Below are 20,146 nucleotides of genomic sequence, written 5' to 3'. Positions count from 1 at the left end.
GTGATTGCATCTATTAGAGTTGAACATAAGGTGAAGAATGAATTTTTTTTTCTGGTTTAGAACTGTGATTATCTTACTGCAATCAATGCCTCGCCATATATTCCAGTGGATTTGGAAATATGGTGAAATTTGTTCAAAAATAAAATTAAAATTAGTGGGGGGAAAAAAGTTTTAAAGAGGTTTTTAGGTAGTGTTCAGTGCACATTTATCAAAAAATTTAGTTTAAAAATAAATAAATGAGGACTAAAATCCTGAAGTGTTTCAAGAATGTAATTGCACTGTCTTCAGGGATGCAAACAACAGAGGCCACCAGAGATCACTGATCAAGTGGAGCAATTGCCTGGGTGACCGATTTTAGTTATCTGGGTTCCAGCTGTGTATTAAATATATTTTTTTCTTCAGTAGACAGATGCAGTTTAGTCCCTCTTGAAGCTGGAGGATTTGCACTTGGCTTCTCAAGTGAAGAAAACATTTTCCAAGCAGAAAAGTCGGTATTTGGGAAAGGATGAGATAAAGGTCAAGTAAACCAGAACTTTTATATTTGGTATGTCGTGTTGAAGTTTATAAAGAAAGAAATAACAGGGTGTAAAGAAACCAGAGCCTCAATCTGGAGTACCCAAAAAGCATCCTGAGGACAAACTTTATAAACCCTGCAAGATGTTTACAGATTCAATATCACAGTGATTAAAAAAAAAAAAAAAAAAAAAAAAAAAAAAAAAAAAAAAAAGAAACATTTCTCCTGTTTATTAAAAATGGCATTGTCTGTAGACTAGAGGAAGGAACAAGTCACTTTCAAGGGACTTCTTTTAACTAAAGATATATTCAAAACAAGTCCCAGATGTAAATCCTTTTGAAATTCAGGGAAATACAAATCACAGTGAGAATGACTATCTTATTTTGTTACGGGCTGAAACCTTATTTTCTCGACTAAGCTCTTCAACTATTTGCTAATGTTTGAAGTTCAAGTTAAGAGATCAAACTCAGTGATCAAAGAAGCCCATTCCTGGTTTAATATTAAACCCATGAACCACTCTTTTTTTTTTTCTATGTTGAAGGGTATCAGCTTTAGTGACTTCCTTATTCCCATGAGTAAATTCTTTTACACACCTTGAAGGATGAAATACTCTATGCACAACTCCAGCAGAGATAAAAGGAACCCTTCCCAAACCAGCACTCATTTTTATTTACATTCAAGGGTGATTGGCTTTTCCCCAGGTTCTTGCTGAGATGTGAAGCAAAGGGAATCCAGGAGAGAGGTTCTGCAACCAAGGTAGCTTTATTTTCATGCAGATTGCTGTGACTCAGAGGAATCTCTTCTCCCCACACAACCCCAGCTGCCTTTGTGCTGTGATGGGTGTCAGAAAAAAATCATCTGTCCAGCTCAGTTTCAGAATTCTTCACTAGAAAAAAAATGATTTTTATTAATGTGGCACTTCATAGGTCTTGTTTCCAGGCTAAAGCTTTTTGTTTCGTTGGTTGGTTGGTTTGGTGGTTGGGGTTTTTTGTGGGTTTTTTTGTTTTGTGTCGGGTTTTTTTGGGTGCATTTACAACTCACCCTGGATGCTGGCTGTGAAGAACTTCCATTTTGAATCAGGAGGGAAATCTAAGTTAAAATTACTAAAAGCTGGATGAAATTTGGAAAGTGACAGCTCCTAATTAAAGTTGTTTTCCAAAGGTGCTGAGGAAAGTAGTTGAGATTTTATTCTGTTTAAATAAATCTTTGTTTCAGAAGTAAGAAAAAAATCAATCCACTACCTAAATTGCCATTTAAAAAAGTACATAGCCACTATGATTAAAACAAAATGCAAGCTTTTCAAATTTATTTTAATAATATCTGATCATTGTTTCAGAAAAACGTCCTGGAAAGAACTCTGTTCTTATTTTAGCTGGGGGAGGGTTGAATTAGCAATAAAATCTGGCGAGTCAGGCACCAAATGGACATCAAGATAGAGTGAATGGCCACCCAGAAGAAGTGAAGGTATTTGGTTTTTTTTACTGGAAATTTTAAAGGTAAGATAGCATTAGAGCTTAATTATGCCTATCCCTCATAACAAAAGAACAAAGCAGGCATCAGGTAAGAAGAACAAAAATAGGAATTATGCAGAATTGTTAACATGGCACAGCTGAGAGAAAAGACTCAGAGAGCAGACTCAATTTGAAAGGAATCCCCCTGGGGCATAAATATACACTAGTAAAGGGATTAATGAATCTTGAAATGCTGGAACTGTAAGAGCACCGCCAAAGTTGCCCTTCAGCTGGGTACAGTAGTCCCTTGGCAAATTTACATCATATTTATTTAACTGAAGCTGCTTAGTCAGCAAAGAGGCTTTGTGGGTGGGCTTCTCACATGTGTTAATGAGCTTTGACCTGTCTCATCCCTGAAGAGGGAAAGAGGTTTGGCTCTTGCCCAATGTGCAACAACTGTTCAAAAATCTCTCATTTATTCTCTGGTGAGTGAGTACCCACTGCAGCACACTACCTGACTTACAGCGGCCCCAGCACTAAGCCATGCACAGTGGGTCACAACTGAGTGCCCTAGGAGCTGGGGGCTGGCTTCTGCAAAGCTTATCAGCCTCTCTCCTGTCTGGTGACTGCCCACAACAGGACAAATGATGTGAAGACCAGTGGATTTACTGGGCTGTTGAACAGGAAGAAAGGTTGAGACTTCCCTGTGTATAAACAGGTAAGGTGGATGTTTAGCTACACACCTCTGATTAGTGCTCTTTTCAAGTGGCTGATAATTTCAAGTGATCTATTTAGTGACCAAGTAAAGCTCACTTTGGCACTTAAAATGAAGCACAATTTCTCTAAACACTTTGTACAGAAAGCAAGGAGAAAAATGTATTTCAAGAGGAAAAATCATCCCTCCTGAAATCTAAAATGTCATCCTGTATTCCCTGCTTTTTTATGAGCTATGTCTGGAATGAGGACAAGCAGACTTATAAGCAGACAGCTTCTGCTAAGTGCCTGAAATCAAGGAGGTGTCACATTGCAAACACCTGTACAATTGCTGTCTACTGTAATTTGTCAGGTCTGCTAAGCAAAATGATTTTTCTTGTTTATATTGTGCAGTCTACTTTTTCTAATATGGATTTCATGTTATTTTCTCTGTGACTTTCCCAAGGTAAGTAAACCTCTTAAATCCTTTTAGATTATCTTACTATCAAGAGCCTTCCAGTTTAACAAATGGTTCATTAGATTGAAGTGTTATTCCATCCTTCTTCCAGCTCATAATGAAAAGAGCTGGCAGAACTACCTGCAAAGGGCCTAACTCTTTCAACAACCAGGTCCTTCATTTAGTCACTTTTGCCAAATTTTAACTGATCTGACTGAAATCTTCAGTGGTAACTGTCTGGCCAGGCTAATTTTTTTTTCCCAAATGTCACAGGAAAAATATTTCTATTTCTCAGAATATACTCCTATACCACTGTTTTGTCCATATGCATTGTTTTGTCCCCACTGAGGAGAACAAAAAAGTCCAAATAATTCCATTAATAACTCTAACTATCTGTGAATTTGAACAAGAAATGACATTTCATGGGGTGTTGCTCTGAGTTTGGACATGTATTCTGCTGTCCTCATGAAAACAAAAGTAGATTGGGAGGGCTATAAGCCTGTCCAAGACTCCCTTGGACATGCCAAATGGATGTGAGTTAGTGTTTAGTGCCAGACCCTCCATATACTTTGTGTGGGTAAATGAGAGCCTTCCCTGCCACCAGCCCTGTTCAGGGCTACAGGGCCTGGAGCAGAGGAATGCTTGCTGGAAACAATGCCTGAGACTGCCTGTCCTGTTCTGCCAGTGCACCAACTACTGCAAATGCTGAGGACTGAGGAGCTCAGAAGTAAGAAGACTGAACAGGGGCCACAGGGACTGAGGGGAAGAGAGTCAGAGCACTACAGGAGGAGAGAAGGAAGATAGGAAGAGGAAGGTGTTGAAAAGTGGCTTAGGAAGACCCTTTTCCTTTAAGGTCAACACAAAATTACTAAGTAAAAAAATCCTTTGTACTGCACAGATTTTAATTTTTTTTTCTTTATGTATTTCCAGGATTTTTGGTTATTATTACATTGAATTGCCACATTTCTTTCCTTGTCTTCTTGGAAATGTCAATGCACTTCCTGGCCTGTCATCTTTTAATGATGTCATCATGATGATGCTTATCATTGTCAGTTGTGGCTATTGTTAAATACAGTAAATTTTGTTAGTTTTTCTATACTCGTAATGATGAATTGTGTTCTGCTGAATTGCACATGCAATGTACAGCTTGTAGGAAAAAGTAAGAGATGGGAAACAGCAAAAGAAATCAATGGCAGGGAGAGGACAGGCAGATAAAGATCAAATGAACAGACATCCTAACAACTTTAAAAGCCTACCAGAGAAAAAGTAAAACCATGAGAACTAAGAGTTAATTAATTTTGACACAAATGTGGCACTCTGTCAACTTACTGTAGCACAAATAAAAACAAGGACAAAAGTTGACCTGACAAGAGACCTGGCTAGAAATAGAGCATTCAAATACTTTAATGCATTGCATATTAAAAGCTTCTTACAAATCTGGAGTTTGACAGTATTTATGTTTCATAAATAGAAAAAAAAATAGATTTCTCTCTGCAAAGTTTTAACCATTTTCAGTGTACAGCACAGGAACACCTTTCAAAAGATACTGCTGGACACAAACTCCTGACAAATAGGGTATTTTGGAAATTTAGAGCACCTTGAGAATTCAGCTGGCAGTTTGGATCCTTCGTGTTTTAAAGGATGCTTGCAATTGGCTTATCTGCAAGCTTCTGGGTCTGCCAAAAGAGAAGTGGATCAGGGATGGAAAAGTCAGCAAATACCCACTGGGGAATGACAAGACTGTTGCTTGGGGATGCAGAGATGCAGCTGGAATAGCAAAAGCTGGTCAGAAATGTGAAAAACTCCAAGAAATGCTTCTTTAGGTACGTGGAGAGCAAGTGGAAACAGAAGGAAAATATTGGCACACTGGTATATGGGAGAGGTGAATTGATCATCAGCAATGCAGAAAAGGCAGCGGTTCTTGATACTTCTTCACATGTCTTTACCAACACTGTTGGGCCCCAGGCCTTGGGAGCAAAATTCCAGGTTGACGCAAACACAGACTGGCCATTGCTGATGGCAGAGTTGCAAGTGAACTATTAGAGGAGCTTGGCACTACAAATCCATGAGCCCTGATATTGCCCACCTGAGGGTGTGAGATGCTGGCTGATGCTGTTACAAGCCTCTTCATAGTCTTTGAGAAGTTGTGGGGAGCAGGGGATAGATATCTCAGAAAATTGGGAGAGAAAAAGAGAGATAGTGACAAACTCACCTACAAAAGGGGCTTAAAGGAAGATCTGTAGGCTGTTTAGCCTTGTTTCACTCTCTGGGAAAGTTATGGAATGAATCCTCCTGGGGACTATCATAAGTCAGATGAAGCACATGATTGGGAAAAATCAGTACAGATTCACCAAGGGCTTGATAAACCGGAAAAAGCAAATTTGCTTTTTGTGACAAAGTAACCTGCTTGGTTGATGGTTGGGGCTACCTGTGGACATTGTCTGCCTGGATTTCTACAAGGCTTTTGATACAGTTTCCCATGGCCTCCTCCTAGAGAAATGTGTTTTGGTCTGGACAAGTACTGTGTGTAGTGGGTGAGAAACTGGCTGAGAGCTGCACACAGGGTGGTGGTAAACATCTCCTTTTCAAACTGGCAACCTGACACAAGTGGGATCTCCCAGGGATCCATACTGGGCTCAATCCTGTTTGCAATCTTCATAAGTGATCTGAACAATGGGATCAACTTTATCCTGATGAAGTTTGACAATGATACCAAACAGAGTAGGGAAGTGAACTTTTTGGAAGGGAAAGTCACACTGTAGGAAGACCTGGACAGCCTGGAGAGTGGGCTGGCAAGAACCTTATGGAGTTTAACCAAGACAAGTGTAAGGTCTTGCACCTGGGAAAGTATTTAAGAGTGCAGCATAGGCTGGGACCTGCCTGTCTGTGGAGCAGCTCTGTGGAAAGGGACCTGGGGGTGCTGGGGATGACAAGCTCAGTGTGAGTGGTGCAGCTGGGGCACAGAGAGCCAGCTGGGCTGCATCAACAAGGGCATTGCCACAGAGACACAGAAACCATTGTCCCATCAGGACAGACCAGGAACATGGGGCTCAGTTCAGGCTCACACTGTGCAAAAGGCTGTGGACAGGCTGGAGAGCCACTGCTGACCTAATGGTAAGTATTTTTATGGTTTTAAATGCTGAAGTTGAGAAATTCTGCTGTTAAGACAGGATGTGACTTCAGGCAAATACTGAAAGTTCTACAACAATTTAGGAGAAAATTTGCAGCCACTAGCCTGTGTTTTGTAAAGCATGTGTATTATAGAGCTACTGTTTCTTTGGGGGCAACTACCCCAGATAAACCCTGGGGTGAGATGCTGTTCTATGGTCCTCAGCCATACTAGGAGCTTTGACTGTAGGTGGTATTTGCAAATCTTCCCTTCAGAAGCTGAGGACAATCACAGAGGATTTTTATGCACTATCTAATTCTAGCAAAGCATATTTGATGAGAAAAAGGATCTGCATATGAAAAATCTACATCTCCAACCTTCTTCCCTCACATCTGTCATCTACTAAATGCTTTGAGTGCTTGAGAACTCAGAGTTCCTCTGAGGATCCATGTGAGTGTAGGTATCAGCCAGCTTCTAGAAAGCAGCTGCAGAGGGCAGCTCTTGCCTTGAGATTTTTTTTTGGGTTTTTTTTGGTCTTTTCCTCTTCTCATAATCTGTCTGTTCCCATGCTTAGCAATGCAATTGTGCAACTCAGAGCTATGACCAACATAGAACTTTTGGAGGAAACACACACTGGAAGTGCTCCTTCACCTAAGGACATGCATATATGCTAATAGTTGAACTGAATAAATGAACTTCCTGTGGGCTTTCTGACAACCTTACCTTTGACTAAACCTTCCTATGCATAAAGTGGACAGTCTGTAACAAGTGCAATATGTAATCATCTCCCATAACCACTTGATAATTTCTACATACATTCCTTCAGAAGGGAAAAGGCAGTGGATGATGCCCATTGCTTCCCCCCAGACATCTACACATTTTGCAAACACAGTGGCATGCCCCCACTGCTCAAATACAAATCCTGTTCTATAAATTTTTTTATGGATCTTGGAGTCCTACTGTCCTCAGCAAGTATACAGGTTCACTAAAGAAAAATCACCCTTCTCTACGCTTTCATCTCTATTTAGCAGTAGCTTGTTAATGGGAAAAATAATTTGATCATCTCTTGTATATGTACTGAATATTGCAGCTCTACTAACATGTTTTTTACTGCCTTTAGCTGGAATAGAGTTCATTTTCTTCAGAGCAGTTGGTATGAGTCTGTGTTTTTGATTTGTGCTGGAAACAGCATGGATAATTCAGGGATGTTTTCCTTACTACTGAGTACTCACACAGAGTCAAGGCCTTTTCTGCTTCTCACTCCACCTCACCATTGATGGGGCTGGGGGTGCACAAGCTGGGAGCTGGGTGGGGACACAGCTGGGACAGCTGATCCCAACTTACCCCAGGGATATCCTACAACATATGGTGTCATGCTCAATATACAGAGTTGGGGGAAGAAGGAAGAAGGGGGGACATTTGGAGTGATGGTGTTTGTCTTCCCAAGACACCATTACTTGAGCCTTGATCTCCTGGGGATGGCTGAACACCTGACTGCCCATGGAAAGCAGTGAATTAATTCCTTGTTTTGCTCTGCTTGTGAGTGTGGATTTTTCTTTACCTGTTAATCTCCACCCATGAGTTTTCAAGCAAGCAACTCTGTGGGGCTGAGGTTCTGACTGGGATTAAACCACATCAGTTTTCCTTAAAAGTTAAATTAATTTGTTTGAAATGGGTGAACACTGATGTAAATAAAAGTGAGCTGAAGATGGGAGCAAGAACACAGTTTTAGACCTAAAAAGGCATTTCTGCAGGTAATTTCCACTGAAGTCAGCACAAACACATTCCCTCTCTGTGCTGAGAAGGAAGGTTGCTAAATCCAAATACATTCTGAGCAAGTCTCCATGATCACAGCACTAGAAATGATGCTATCCACAAAACCTTCTTAAATCAAATATGTAAGGGTCTGTTCAAGAACTAAACTGCAAAGCTACAGTATAATAGGCAATTTACATTTCATTGTAACCTATTTAATTTATCTGTCTACTGATTCCATGCTTACATGCCTTCCAATTAATTTTCATATTGCTGATAGGTCACCTAATTTCACACTGGCCTCTCTTCCTAGCAGAGGCTCCTTTTCGAAGCATAGCACACTTAATCCTACGCTTCAAGTCCCTCCTGATAACTCTCTGTTTCCATTATTTCCTAATGCAAAGTCCTTGACAAAATAAAACTATTCACAAAAATTTCTCCGAACAGGCAACGAAAGGTAAAAACCAGAAACTTTTGTTGGTACCTTTGACCATAGGGTAGGATTCAAAAATCACTGAAAGTTATGACTTTTCTCATTGGCTACTTAATTCTGGTTCATAAGTGTGAATGTAGGAATATGCACATATTTAAATTCCAGACTACATACCAGTTGGAGAAGGTTTTTTATCGATTTACCAGCCCTTGTGGACCATCTCCAGTGTCCACTGATACTAATGCAATGACATCATGTGTACAATGTCAATAGCAGCTCTAAGAAATCTCTACCTGAAAAACATCTTTCCTAATACATATTTGATAAATTCAACAGCTGGCATCATTTTTACAAGCCAGTTTTCTGTTCATTTCCAGAGTATTACAGGTGTTTTAATAACAGCATATTAACAGCTGTCTACAAATGGCAAAATATAAAAATCTCGGAGCAGACATAAAGGACAACCACACATGCAATCAATGTCTATATGCTTAGAGAAATCTGCTGATAGAAGAATATTTCCACTGGGCAGGAAAACAAATCTTAATAGGAGAGCAGCAAGGTGTATTGGCAAAAATGGAGATATTAACTACTCCTTCCTGAGAGCTTTTACTGGCTCAGTTAAAGGCCACAGACCTGCTTTCTCCCCATGCATACTGAAACCAGCTCTACCTGCAAAATAATTTCCAAAAGTCTGTTCTCACTGGGTAACTGGCATAGCATTGCTTCTCTTCAGAGGGTGAGAACTTGAGATTTGTAGATGAGAGCACAGTCTGTTCGAATGGATACACCTGAAGTGAGGAAATATTTCATCCTTATATAAGAAGATGGAGAATCTGTGATTTAAGTGGGATTGAGCTTCAGATTAAACACCTGGGTTTAAATGTATGCATGGGAACTGTGTGTCAAAGCTGCCATGGAGCTCTGGGGCCCATTCATTTAACAAGAACAGCACCCCTGTAGATCCCCTGCCAGGCACATTCAGCTCTCAGCTATCATAATCAAAGAATGGAGTGTCTCACAAGTCTTCAGTCATTTTGGCCCACCCAGCATGGCAGTACTGCATGCCCCAAGAACACTTCAAATGGCATAAGGTACCTATTTGTAGGCAGGGGAAACCACTCCCTCTTGACACACACAGTGACATTTATGGTACAACTGATTAAAGGCCAGTGTCTACCTTGCTGAAGTGGTCACATCTCCAGGATCCATTGATCCTGGGAGTAAATGCATCCCACACCTTGTACAAGCAGATTCTTAAGCTAGGTGAACTATTCTGCTGCTCAATCCTACATGCAGGGTTTGATTCAGTTGTCCATATACAGGCATGAAAGGCTATTTGTGAAGATGTATCACTAAGGCTAATAAATATTATACTGCACCTACCTTTCTGAGCAGCAGCTGGAGGCCATATAAGTAACCCAAAGGCATCTAAAATGGCTCCATGTGCTTCTCTTTGTGCAGCAAATGAACCAACCATTCTTAACAGCCTTAAGAATTCTACAAGAACTAATAATATTTTTAAAATAATATGGCTTGTTATTAATATTATCACTGCTTATGGAAGCTTCAAGCAGTTGTTCAATTTGCTCATGACTTAGAATACTAGCCCTTTGTTACATATATCAAGACAATTAAGTAGAATCAATCTACTTCATCAGTCTTTTTAAGCAACCTTTCATCTTGTGGCACTCTCCTCTAACAATGGACCTATCTGCCCCAAAACTGATCTTATAAGGTAAGCCATTTAAAGCATTCCTTAAAAAAAATCTCTAGCCACAGTTTGCCCTTTAAATTAAACATATCAGTACATTTCTTTCAGAAGTTAGTTATTCTTGTAGCAAGAATTTTCTCCGTGAAACCATAAGTACTATGTGAATACTCCTTGCAAGCAAACTCCCAGTAATTATATTGTACCTTTTAACTAAAGGTAAAATAATTTCAAAATTTTAATGACAGATGTCTCTGAGTTAAATAAATGTTACACCATTATGAAGAAAGTCAAACAAATACGAACACTAATACTGATATTTTACTGAAATTCAGAAACCTAAACCCACATGTGGTATCTGCATAAAAGGTCAGTTCTGCATCTACTACTTCCTAAAGCCTCTGGGAGCTGCAGGCAGTGTAATACCTTTGGCTATTCAGGTAACATCAGGTCATGGACCAGAATCCCTTCATGGTAGATACCATAAAACACTGAGTAGAAAAACAACTCTGAGCCTAAACAATAAATAGGAACTATGTGTGCAGAGTCTGGAAAGGTTGAAGTAAGAATAAAGCTTCTGAGTGAAGCTGTAAAGGATTGTCAAAGAAAGAATCAAAGGAAATAGTTACAGGCAAGAGAAGAAATAGACATTTCACCTCAGTATCTACAGCTGACTACAGAACAAGATCAAATTGGTTTAGCTAACAAAAGGTACAGAAGTTCAACTGAGGTCTGCCTGGAGAGGGTGACAAATTAGGGACATCAACTTGACGTATTTGAAGTAATAGAGTTCTATATTAGTGATTATATAATAGGAAATTTGCTCTGACATTATAGTCATTTTCAGGCCTAGATTCCCAGCCAGAGCCCTAAAAAATCTTTGTTTCTTCATAATCTAATATCTAAAATGGCAGCAAGTTTTATCCCTAACAAAGGCCACTTTCTCCTCCTTTTACAATTTATGAAAAATGTTAATAAAGCTCTCATATTTTTGCCAAGTTTATGAAAAATCTTTGTATTTCTTCTGTCAAATATTTACATTCCAATAGTTTTAAATAATGTTCTGTATTCTATGTATATTGTTTTCAACAAACATGTTCATTACCAAATGAATAAAAGTACTTTGATTTTAAGGAACTCTTTCCTAATATTCTTCAGTTCCATGCTCTGATGTTTGAGAATCAAGAAAGTGTTGGACATCTCTGAAAATAAGGTAGACTTAGATATGTCTTACAATGTCTACCCCAAGGTAATTTGTCCAGAAATATACAATAAAGCAAAAGGAACTTACAGTTACTGTAATGCATGATTTTTCCCCTAATATTTTCTATATGTTATGGATTCAAATGCAGGTCTGTATCTGCATAAAAAACTTAGCGTGTCTGGATTTCTAGTTACCAACAAATACACGTAAGCAGATTATTTTTTGATGTAATAATGGAATTCAAAAATGCCATGAAAAAAGCTGTCTTTAAAATCTGATTTAAATAACAAACATAAGTGAAAAACGTTACTCACCTACGATGAGTAAGAAAACTACCACTGACATGTCCTGAGCCATCACACCCTGGTGTTGGACATGACATTCCTTCCGTCTTCACTGACTTCCAGGAGAACTGTGAGCCATTCAGGTACCCATCCTTTTGCCTTTTGGCAGCAAGAGGACACCCTGATGCGCTGCGATGGGACGCGTATTTTCCAGTTATGTGACCCTGACCATCACAGCCAGGAACTGGACATCTGTTAGCAGATAGATGAGATAAATTTTAATGTCTTGCCATTATACACCTGGTAGTCTCTACAACAAAGTCAAAATAAACCTGACACAGAAAGGAAAGAATAATCCTACACTGTGGTTGCAAAAGTAGTCAAGATACCCTGTAGTGGGTAAAATTACAAGAAGAAGTTGACAATTTGAAGGAAAAAAAAGTTCTTTGATAAATTCTAAGGAGGCTAGCCAGTAGATGCAGTCACAGTTGTTGACATTATGCAATTGTAACAAAAGGACTGAGATATGTATTTGAATTGCAGGTGTTTATCACTGTAAATATCACAGTGGAATAGAAATATTGGCTACTGAGCTCTGATCAACAGCAAAATTGCCTGTAAAACCCCCATAAGCATAAAATACTACTTAGTATAATCCTTGGTACATTTTATTTATAGATATGGAACCCAAGGAAGACTTATCTGAAGTCATGAAAACATGTATACACAGTTAGTTATGGTGTGATCAGATCAGCTCATTAGAAATGCTGAGCTCCTTTAACCATTCTAGAATAGGTATGATGATACAGAACTATGTGCTACAGCCCAGAGAGCAATGAAGGCAGTTCTGTATTCATCTGATGGTTTTTCTTACTTGGCAATCTCCCCATACATTTGTTCTGTATACTCTGCATACTAAAAACCAAATAACCAAGGTTAGAAGGAACAGGTTAGACTCTTCAAAGTGAAATGTTTAAAGAAAATTATGTTGGGTTTTTTTTTTTTTTTTCCAATGTGTTTAACATACATCTAAACTAAAGGCTGATTACCTCACTGTTAGTGAACTGAAATATTCCTGCAACTCTCCACTGAAGATCTAGTTCTGAATAGTCTAAGCAGTCACTAAATCCACCCAGTTCAGGGGCCACTGATATCAGAGTGCCTTGCAAGAAGAAACCAAGACCTAGAGAAACCAAGGCATTTGTTTCTCTTGCAAACTGCATGAACAATCATGCTACAATTTGTTGTAGCAGTCTCATATAAACACTCAATTCTCTATTCCCATAACTACCTTTTTGGTTTAGTTGTAATATGCAAACATGTTTAAGGGGCGTATTTAGAAGATAAAGATCTAAGTGACTTTTTAATATCATGTGAAAATTAAGAATTTTAAACTATTTCTAAATTACAGATGGTTGTATCCTTGGCTAATGCTGTATCTAATATCTGCTGAAACAATCAGCACAGATACTAGATTTCCTCATAGGTATCCATGTGGTCATCCGCCCTTGGATAACTATCACACAATAACATTTATGCCTTAAAAACCCTGAGGATACAGAACATAAAAAGGCCCTTTGACAATATTTGTTCTCACCTAATTGGCTCTTGGTCTTCTTTGTCTTCCTTGCTTTGTGCTATCCTGATTCCACTTTTCTTTGCTCGCGGACAGCCTGAAAGACTGTGTGAAAGAAAACGTTTTAGAATGCAGTTTCTCATTCTTGGGTACACTTTACAGGAATACACTTTCTATTCAAGAAACTGGCAAAATAGGCAATCCTGCCCAGTTTCCACAATCAAAGGTGGGTTATATGAGGAGAGCTGCAGCAGCCACCATGAGGGGGAATCCACGTATGTGGGTCTGTGACAGAGGACAGGATTGCTGACGCTGTGCAAACCACACACAGGAACTCCCCCAGGAGTCAGGGAAGGCAGCTCTTAAACCTTCTGCCTAATAACTCCTTCAGCTGCCTCAGCAGCTGCACTGGCATCTTTAAAAGGAATAGAGGCCAGTGCTTCAGTGGTGAGAGACATGTCCTCTATGTCTGAGAGGGATGGAAGAATAGATAAAACAGGAGTATCTCTTTGTCAGACTAAAGATCTATCTCGGGAGCACATCAGTAACATTATCAAAACTTCCCCCACATCACATAATTCTATATAATTCTATAGAATGATTGAATAAAAATGTGACAGAGCTCGGAGCTTTCAGTGCCTTCCAGAGAAGGGGTTCAAGTGTTCAGAATTCACCCAGACAAAAAGATTTGGTAGAGACAAAGTTGTATGTTAGACTAAACAATGTTACATGCAATTAAAGACTGAAAACGCTGTTTTCAACTTCACAAGGTCATCTTCCTTTTGCATATGAAGAATTCATTATAGAAACCATTTAGTAGACTTGACAATGGCCCTAAGTGATTTTTAAAGATTTTTTTAGGCAGCTGATGTCTGACGATACAAGTATGTCTATGAAAAAAGTTACGCTTGGTCCTCTATTCAAATGTTATTTCCATGTTAACTATCCACATTAAAAAAAGAAATCCACCAGTAGAACACCTTCAAGTGTTGACATGAGAAAGAAGTGTCACCAAAGAAAAAAGTCCCTAGAGAAAGAAACAAAATAGAATATTAAATTTTTGTTTTCAGCATGAGGGAAGGTACTTGAGTTTTCTGTAGTAGGTCCAGTCTTTGTGAAGAGGAGACAGAAAGAACAATTAAAAAAATTTCAGTTATTTTGTCTTGTCAAAACCAGTGAGGCTAACAGGAAGAAGCACACAAAAAGGTGATGCAATCACAGACAGAATTCTGTGTTAGAAAATGAAGAATAGACAAAACCAGAGTTTACATGCTGCAAAATCCTCAATAAGTCAATTAAAGAAAGAGAGGCATGCTGGCACAGCATATTGGACATAGTGCATTATCTAGAAACTTTTAGTGAGATGTCATGGCTACATCTATAGTGTAAAATAGAAGGGACCTAGAACTGCTGCTTTGACCCAAGACCAGAAAGTTCACATTTGTACAGCTAAGCTCTGTATCTCTGTAAAGCAGGACAGCTAAACCTATATTGTTTGTAAAGAATGATCTGGACCCACATTGAGTCTCAAACAATATCTTAGAACTGCCTGGGACACTTTTAGGGGCCCAGGGTCAGTGCCATGCTAGGGGTCATGTCAGCACTAGTGGAATAGTCGTCTGCATTCTGATACGTGGACCTGTGCTCTCATCCCATTTCATTTTCCATTTTAAATGTAATAAACTGCTGTTTATTCCAGCTTGCAGAGTGGTACCATAGTTTTCCTTGTGTGCAAACTAAATCTAAGAAAGCCTGTGGCAATTAAGAACAGTTTTCTTCAAAAATAATAAAATTGTAAGAAGGAAGTAGAAGGAAGAGGGTCTGAGGGATTCAGAATAAGAGGGAGCTGGCTCTGGGGCAAGAGAACAGTTCAGGAACTGGCTAGTTCACTGCCTGACACACAATCTGGTCTGCAGAAAGTGAAGGGGAGGGGATGGGAGTTAAAGACACCCCTCCTTTATCTCTGAGAGTAGTTGTACTCATTGTGTGAGAATAATCAGAATCTGCATCTGAAAACTAAACAGCAAATAGGAATTCCTCAGAAAGCAATACTGTTTTTAGTAGGTCTACAGATGGTATGCTTGTAGATGATGACATTTTCATAACAAAATCTGAACAAAGAATTTCTGCCTTGACTAATGATTTAAAGCTTTCTACATATTAAATCAATTTAATTATCACCCACTTATTGGTATTTTGGTGCATCATCTCTCTGGATCTTTCTATTCTGGTACTGATTTATTAGAAAATTCTAAGATCTTTCAGGTCCTCTAAACAGACATCTCCAACAGACAGTTTCTGAGGCTGTGATTAATTCGTTTTTCCTCTGACAGTGGATCCATCGAGAAAACACATGTCAAGGACAAGCCTTTGTTTTAATTTTTTTATCCTGTAATAACCAAAGCTATTACAAGATAAGCACATCACTTCATTTTTCCATGACTTTAAATCCTCATATATGAGAACAAAAGACAAGGAGTGAAATTCAACAGCAGTGCACGGTGCTGTAACTTCTTGCATAAATTAAAGGGCTGTGTGGAACTGCAGAGTTATGGCAGAGTTAAATCTGCCTCATATATGCTTGCTGTTGAGCAGCCATTTTAAATACTAATGATACCCAGGCATCTCAGCAGCCATTTAGGAGAGAAAACTGTCATTCCTTTCCTTCTGAAACGGAGAGGGTAGTAACTGATGGTATCAAATACAAACAAAAATGCTAACTCAGATGCAGGCAGTGCTAAATGCTAATTTTCAGTCTGGGAATTAGAAAGCCAAACTGACAACAGGCTGTGGGGTCTTCCATGCTTAACAGCTTCAAATTTAGGCTACTGGTTTGCTGCCCTTTGAAAGCATTCATTTTGCCACCCTTCCCACCTCAGGAATGGCCTTGACAGATATAATGATCTGAGCAGGGTAAGACTGGCACTGTGTATATGTGACAGGTCTCCTGAGGACATCTGTGGATTTAAGCAAAGAAAATGTTACTTCATGGACAACGTGTCAGCGCTTCTGTGCCTGCAGGCAGCTGAAGACATGGGGGTGCCAGAGGCCTTTTTGGAAGAGAAATGAAGGAGTTAGTGGTCACTATAGTCATGGTGGCATTTCAAAAGGCTGCATGTGCTAAATCCCAATGTTGTGGGCAAATGCCAGATATGTTTGTTTCATAGAGTAACTTTTTATGTCTTTATATGTACTTGATTATGGTGCACGATCAAATGAACTTGGTCCAGCAGTTATCTGCAAAAATACAAGAATGTAAGAATTTACAGACAAAAGTAGGTAACACTGTTCAGTTCATGGTCCAGTTCTTTAGTGGCCAGGAGACAATCCACAAGGAAAAGTTTAACAAATGAATCAGCATTCAGTGATTCTCCCCTACCAATGTTGCCAGCTTTTAGTTTTCTTGTTAGTAATATTTTTCTTCTGCATTTTCACTCTCTCACCTGCTTTTGATTAAATAGATGGTCAATCACGTAAATAGCTTCCCTGAAGCTGGGGTAGAGTTACAAGAAGCAAAATGCTGGTAGAGTGGTAGCTGATAAATTTACATATAGTTAAATGTAGCTCTAAATTTGACCTTAAATTCCTCTGAAAGCGTGATTAAATCTCCTGCATCATGTAAGTGCCTTTAAAATACTTATATCTTCTCATTTATAATGTTAATTGTAGTTTTGATGTTTAATGCTGCATTACAGAAATTGATATTGTGGTCTATCATTTTCACAGCATGTAAAAACCAGTATGTTCCCAATCTTATTTTATTTGTTTTGACTTTGAACTGTTTGCTGCTTTTAGTGGGAAAACACTTAAACTGTGGATTCGTGTATTGATTAGTTATAGCTAATTGTAAAACTACAAGGACTTGGTGAAGAAAGAAAATATCCAGACTCAACAGTACTAGTCTGAGTGGGAGTAAAGAGTCTTTACAAACACAAGAGAGGTAGACTACACTATTGTTCACTATTATTCTTTGATTAAACCGTGGATAGATATTTACAAAATATGGCACAGCTCTTCCCCACTGATTTAGTTCTCAAATAGTCACAGGGGAATTTCTAATAACACAGCATTTATTCCATTACCTCTACAGTGTAATTGATCAAGATCAATATCCTAATTAGTAAATGACTACTATTCTTTGGCCCTTGGTAAAGTTATACCTAAGGCAGCTTTCATCCATAAATTTCTTTTTCCATTCTTCTGCTTGATGTAGTACAAAGTGTTGCAATTTAAGAACAAGCCAAACTTTTTTCTGAAATGTACTAACAAGACTGCTGCATATTAGATGAAAGAGGTATTTTTCCCCTCTGATTAAAGCTGATATGGCTTCATCTGGGAAAGGAGGTAAAGAATAGGGTCCAATTTTGCATTTCAAGGACTATGGAGTGAGCCTGGAAGAGACTGACATGAACATTGAGAAAATACAATTTGTAGGGAAAAGACGCAGGAGTAGGATTCACGTTCAAACTGTGAAGAGTTAAATTGTTCAGAATATAAAGCAACAGAAACATCAATGTTAAGTTGCTTCCTCAGGCTACTAGAGAAGGTAGAGAAACTGAATTTAATTCATATAAAGATTTTGGTAGATATTAGCAAAAATATTCCTACCTGTTTGGGTAGTGAATCATACTGAAGCTGAGAAATGTTATTCATTAGTGGTTAATGAGTTAGACCAAGGTATGTCTGTGCAGCACTCAATCCTACTTCAGTGTTCAGAGAGTGAAGTTAGGTCAGCTCAGGCACCAGTTAGCCCTGCAGTTATTTGATTTAAATAACAAAACCTTGTCTTTACATACCTTCGATGAGAAGCATAATTTCCAGTAATATGCCCAGAGCCATCACACCCAGGGGTGGGACACCTAGAATAACAATGGAAGAGACACCCAGCAGTTACTGACAGGAAAAATATAACTGCCCATTTAAAAATATTCATTAGCTCAGTCCTTTTTTCCTCAGGTACCAGCCTTTGGGACTCCTAACCATTGCTAAACCTGAGCTTAATTCCACACCAGGGACAAACATAGTTTTCCATTCATAAAATGTTTTTGTTTGCTACTCCTCAGATGCCCACTCCAGTGATTCCTGGATATCTCAGATTAGTGGAGTTTCCCAGCAATACAACATCCCTACACCACCAGGAATGAGTAGGTTGACACCAAATGGACTATCCCCATGGTGAATGCTTAGGTAGTGGCTAACATTGCAGTGAGTAATTTTCTTTCCCACTGGAGCTATTGCTCTAATCCCACTGTACAGTGTCACACATGAGGTGGCACCCTGAAGAGACTCCTTCACCTCTCCGTGAAGCAAAGTAAATGCCTAAGGAAAAGGAAATGTGTAGACAGGGGAGTAATGCTGGCCTCTTGCAGAGAGATGGTAACTCACCCAAACAGTCCCAAATACCAAGCTACAGAACCAGACAGAAATGGTACAGCCCTCAGTGGAATTTCCAGTAGTGGAACAACATTAGAGCCATCAAAGAAAACGGATGGATTTTTCTACATTGCAAGGATGATTGTGATCATCACAGAAAAAGCTACATTATAATGCTAAGTAAAATCATTAGCCAGTATTTGAACTGCTATACTAAATCACAGAAAAGACAAAGAATTAATTTATATGCATTTTACTGAACAGACAAATGCTACATGAATCCCAAAAAGTCACTTTTCTTGACCCTGAGTTTTGAATTTTAGCCATGCTATTTAAAGCTTCATTTGGAGAAAGCATTCAAATTCAAAAAAGCTTGCTCACAAATTCAGATATTATATTCTAAACCATCAGATTTTCATAACACTGAATTTTCCCCCTATTTGAATCAGCAGTTCATGCAGACTTTGGCATTCACCCTTTAGTTACATGTGTGCTTTCCTCAAAGTTGGTCCAAACTGGTAAGCTTTTATGTCACAAGGTTTCTACAGAGACTTGAACATTTCTTAAAATCAGTAGTTAAGCAACCCAGAGTTCAGTGCTATGGAGTTGTCATATTCCATTAAGCTGAATTTTAGCTGTTTTAAGCTGGTAAGCATTACCTACTTCTGAGGAGCTCAGTAGGGCCAAACTTCAAACATGATTATTGCTACCTTGAAAGACATAAACTAAACTGTATTGTATTCAATGAAGTTCTCACATAATCTTCATCTGCACCAGTTCAGTTATTCTATAGAAAACATCAAAATATGGTCACAGTTCTCAGATGTTAGCTGGTAAAATGTATGGGGTTCCCTACAACACTGAGGCTTCTCTTCTCCATCCCAAACAGGCTGTGCACTTTGGACAAGAAATCTAAACAATGTGCTTAGAGACAATTCTCCTCTCTTGCTTTGTCTTTGCACAGGGCCAAATATATGACCATGATCTTGCATATTAACTTGGCTCTTAAAGACCAACACACAGGTTGACATCACACATCAGTCTTTCTGCTTATAGAAAGATAAAGCCCATAATTTCTGCATAGATACATCTGATATCAATTAGGTAAACTACAATCTTTGATAAAGGAGTCATAATTCAGGCTGCATGCCTCTTACCCCTCATTCTTTGTTGTGGCTGCACATGTCTAGCATAAACTTTGGTTATTTCTTTAAAAAATAAGTAATCAGGGCATGTAATCTGAAGGGCCTTATAATATTCTATATCTATATATTCCCATTATTTATTTTTATTTTTAGGCAAACGTTTTGAGATCTCTTGCTTTATGTGTTTTTGGTTTTTTCTCATGCTAGGTAGCTTCAGTGGTCTCCAATAGCTATTTCCATCAAGACGAGCTGCATCACTGAGGCCTGACTAAAGCCTCTAAGATGCTGAATCATAAGATACGGGGATAGGAAAAAATTAAAGGAATTGACTACATTTTGGCTTTACATGTCCATGGCATTTAAATGAATAAAGGAGAAACCAGAGTCATGGGACTACTCCTCTGCAGTCTGTACTACAAGGATTTCTTCTTTATGAGCCCA

General features: G+C 38.8%; 1 protein-coding gene across 1 annotated transcript in view; it reads right to left on the bottom strand.

Moving 5' to 3' along the window:
- The window catches only part of MYT1L (myelin transcription factor 1 like), a 223,116-nt gene that overhangs the window by 15,145 nt on the left and 187,825 nt on the right, over nt 1-20,146 (bottom strand). Inside the window, exons 16-18 of the mRNA XM_056488499.1 lie at nt 17,984-18,046; nt 13,209-13,292; nt 11,642-11,863 (exon numbers count right to left, since the gene is read on the bottom strand). Coding sequence (XP_056344474.1) covers nt 11,642-11,863; nt 13,209-13,292; nt 17,984-18,046 — 369 coding nt within the window. The remainder of the gene's footprint in view (nt 1-11,641; nt 11,864-13,208; nt 13,293-17,983; nt 18,047-20,146) is intronic.

The sequence above is a fragment of the Oenanthe melanoleuca genome, chromosome 3, assembly GCF_029582105.1.
Source record: "Oenanthe melanoleuca isolate GR-GAL-2019-014 chromosome 3, OMel1.0, whole genome shotgun sequence".
NCBI lineage: Eukaryota > Metazoa > Chordata > Aves > Passeriformes > Muscicapidae > Oenanthe > Oenanthe melanoleuca.
This window is presented reverse-complemented; position numbering and strand designations above follow the sequence as displayed.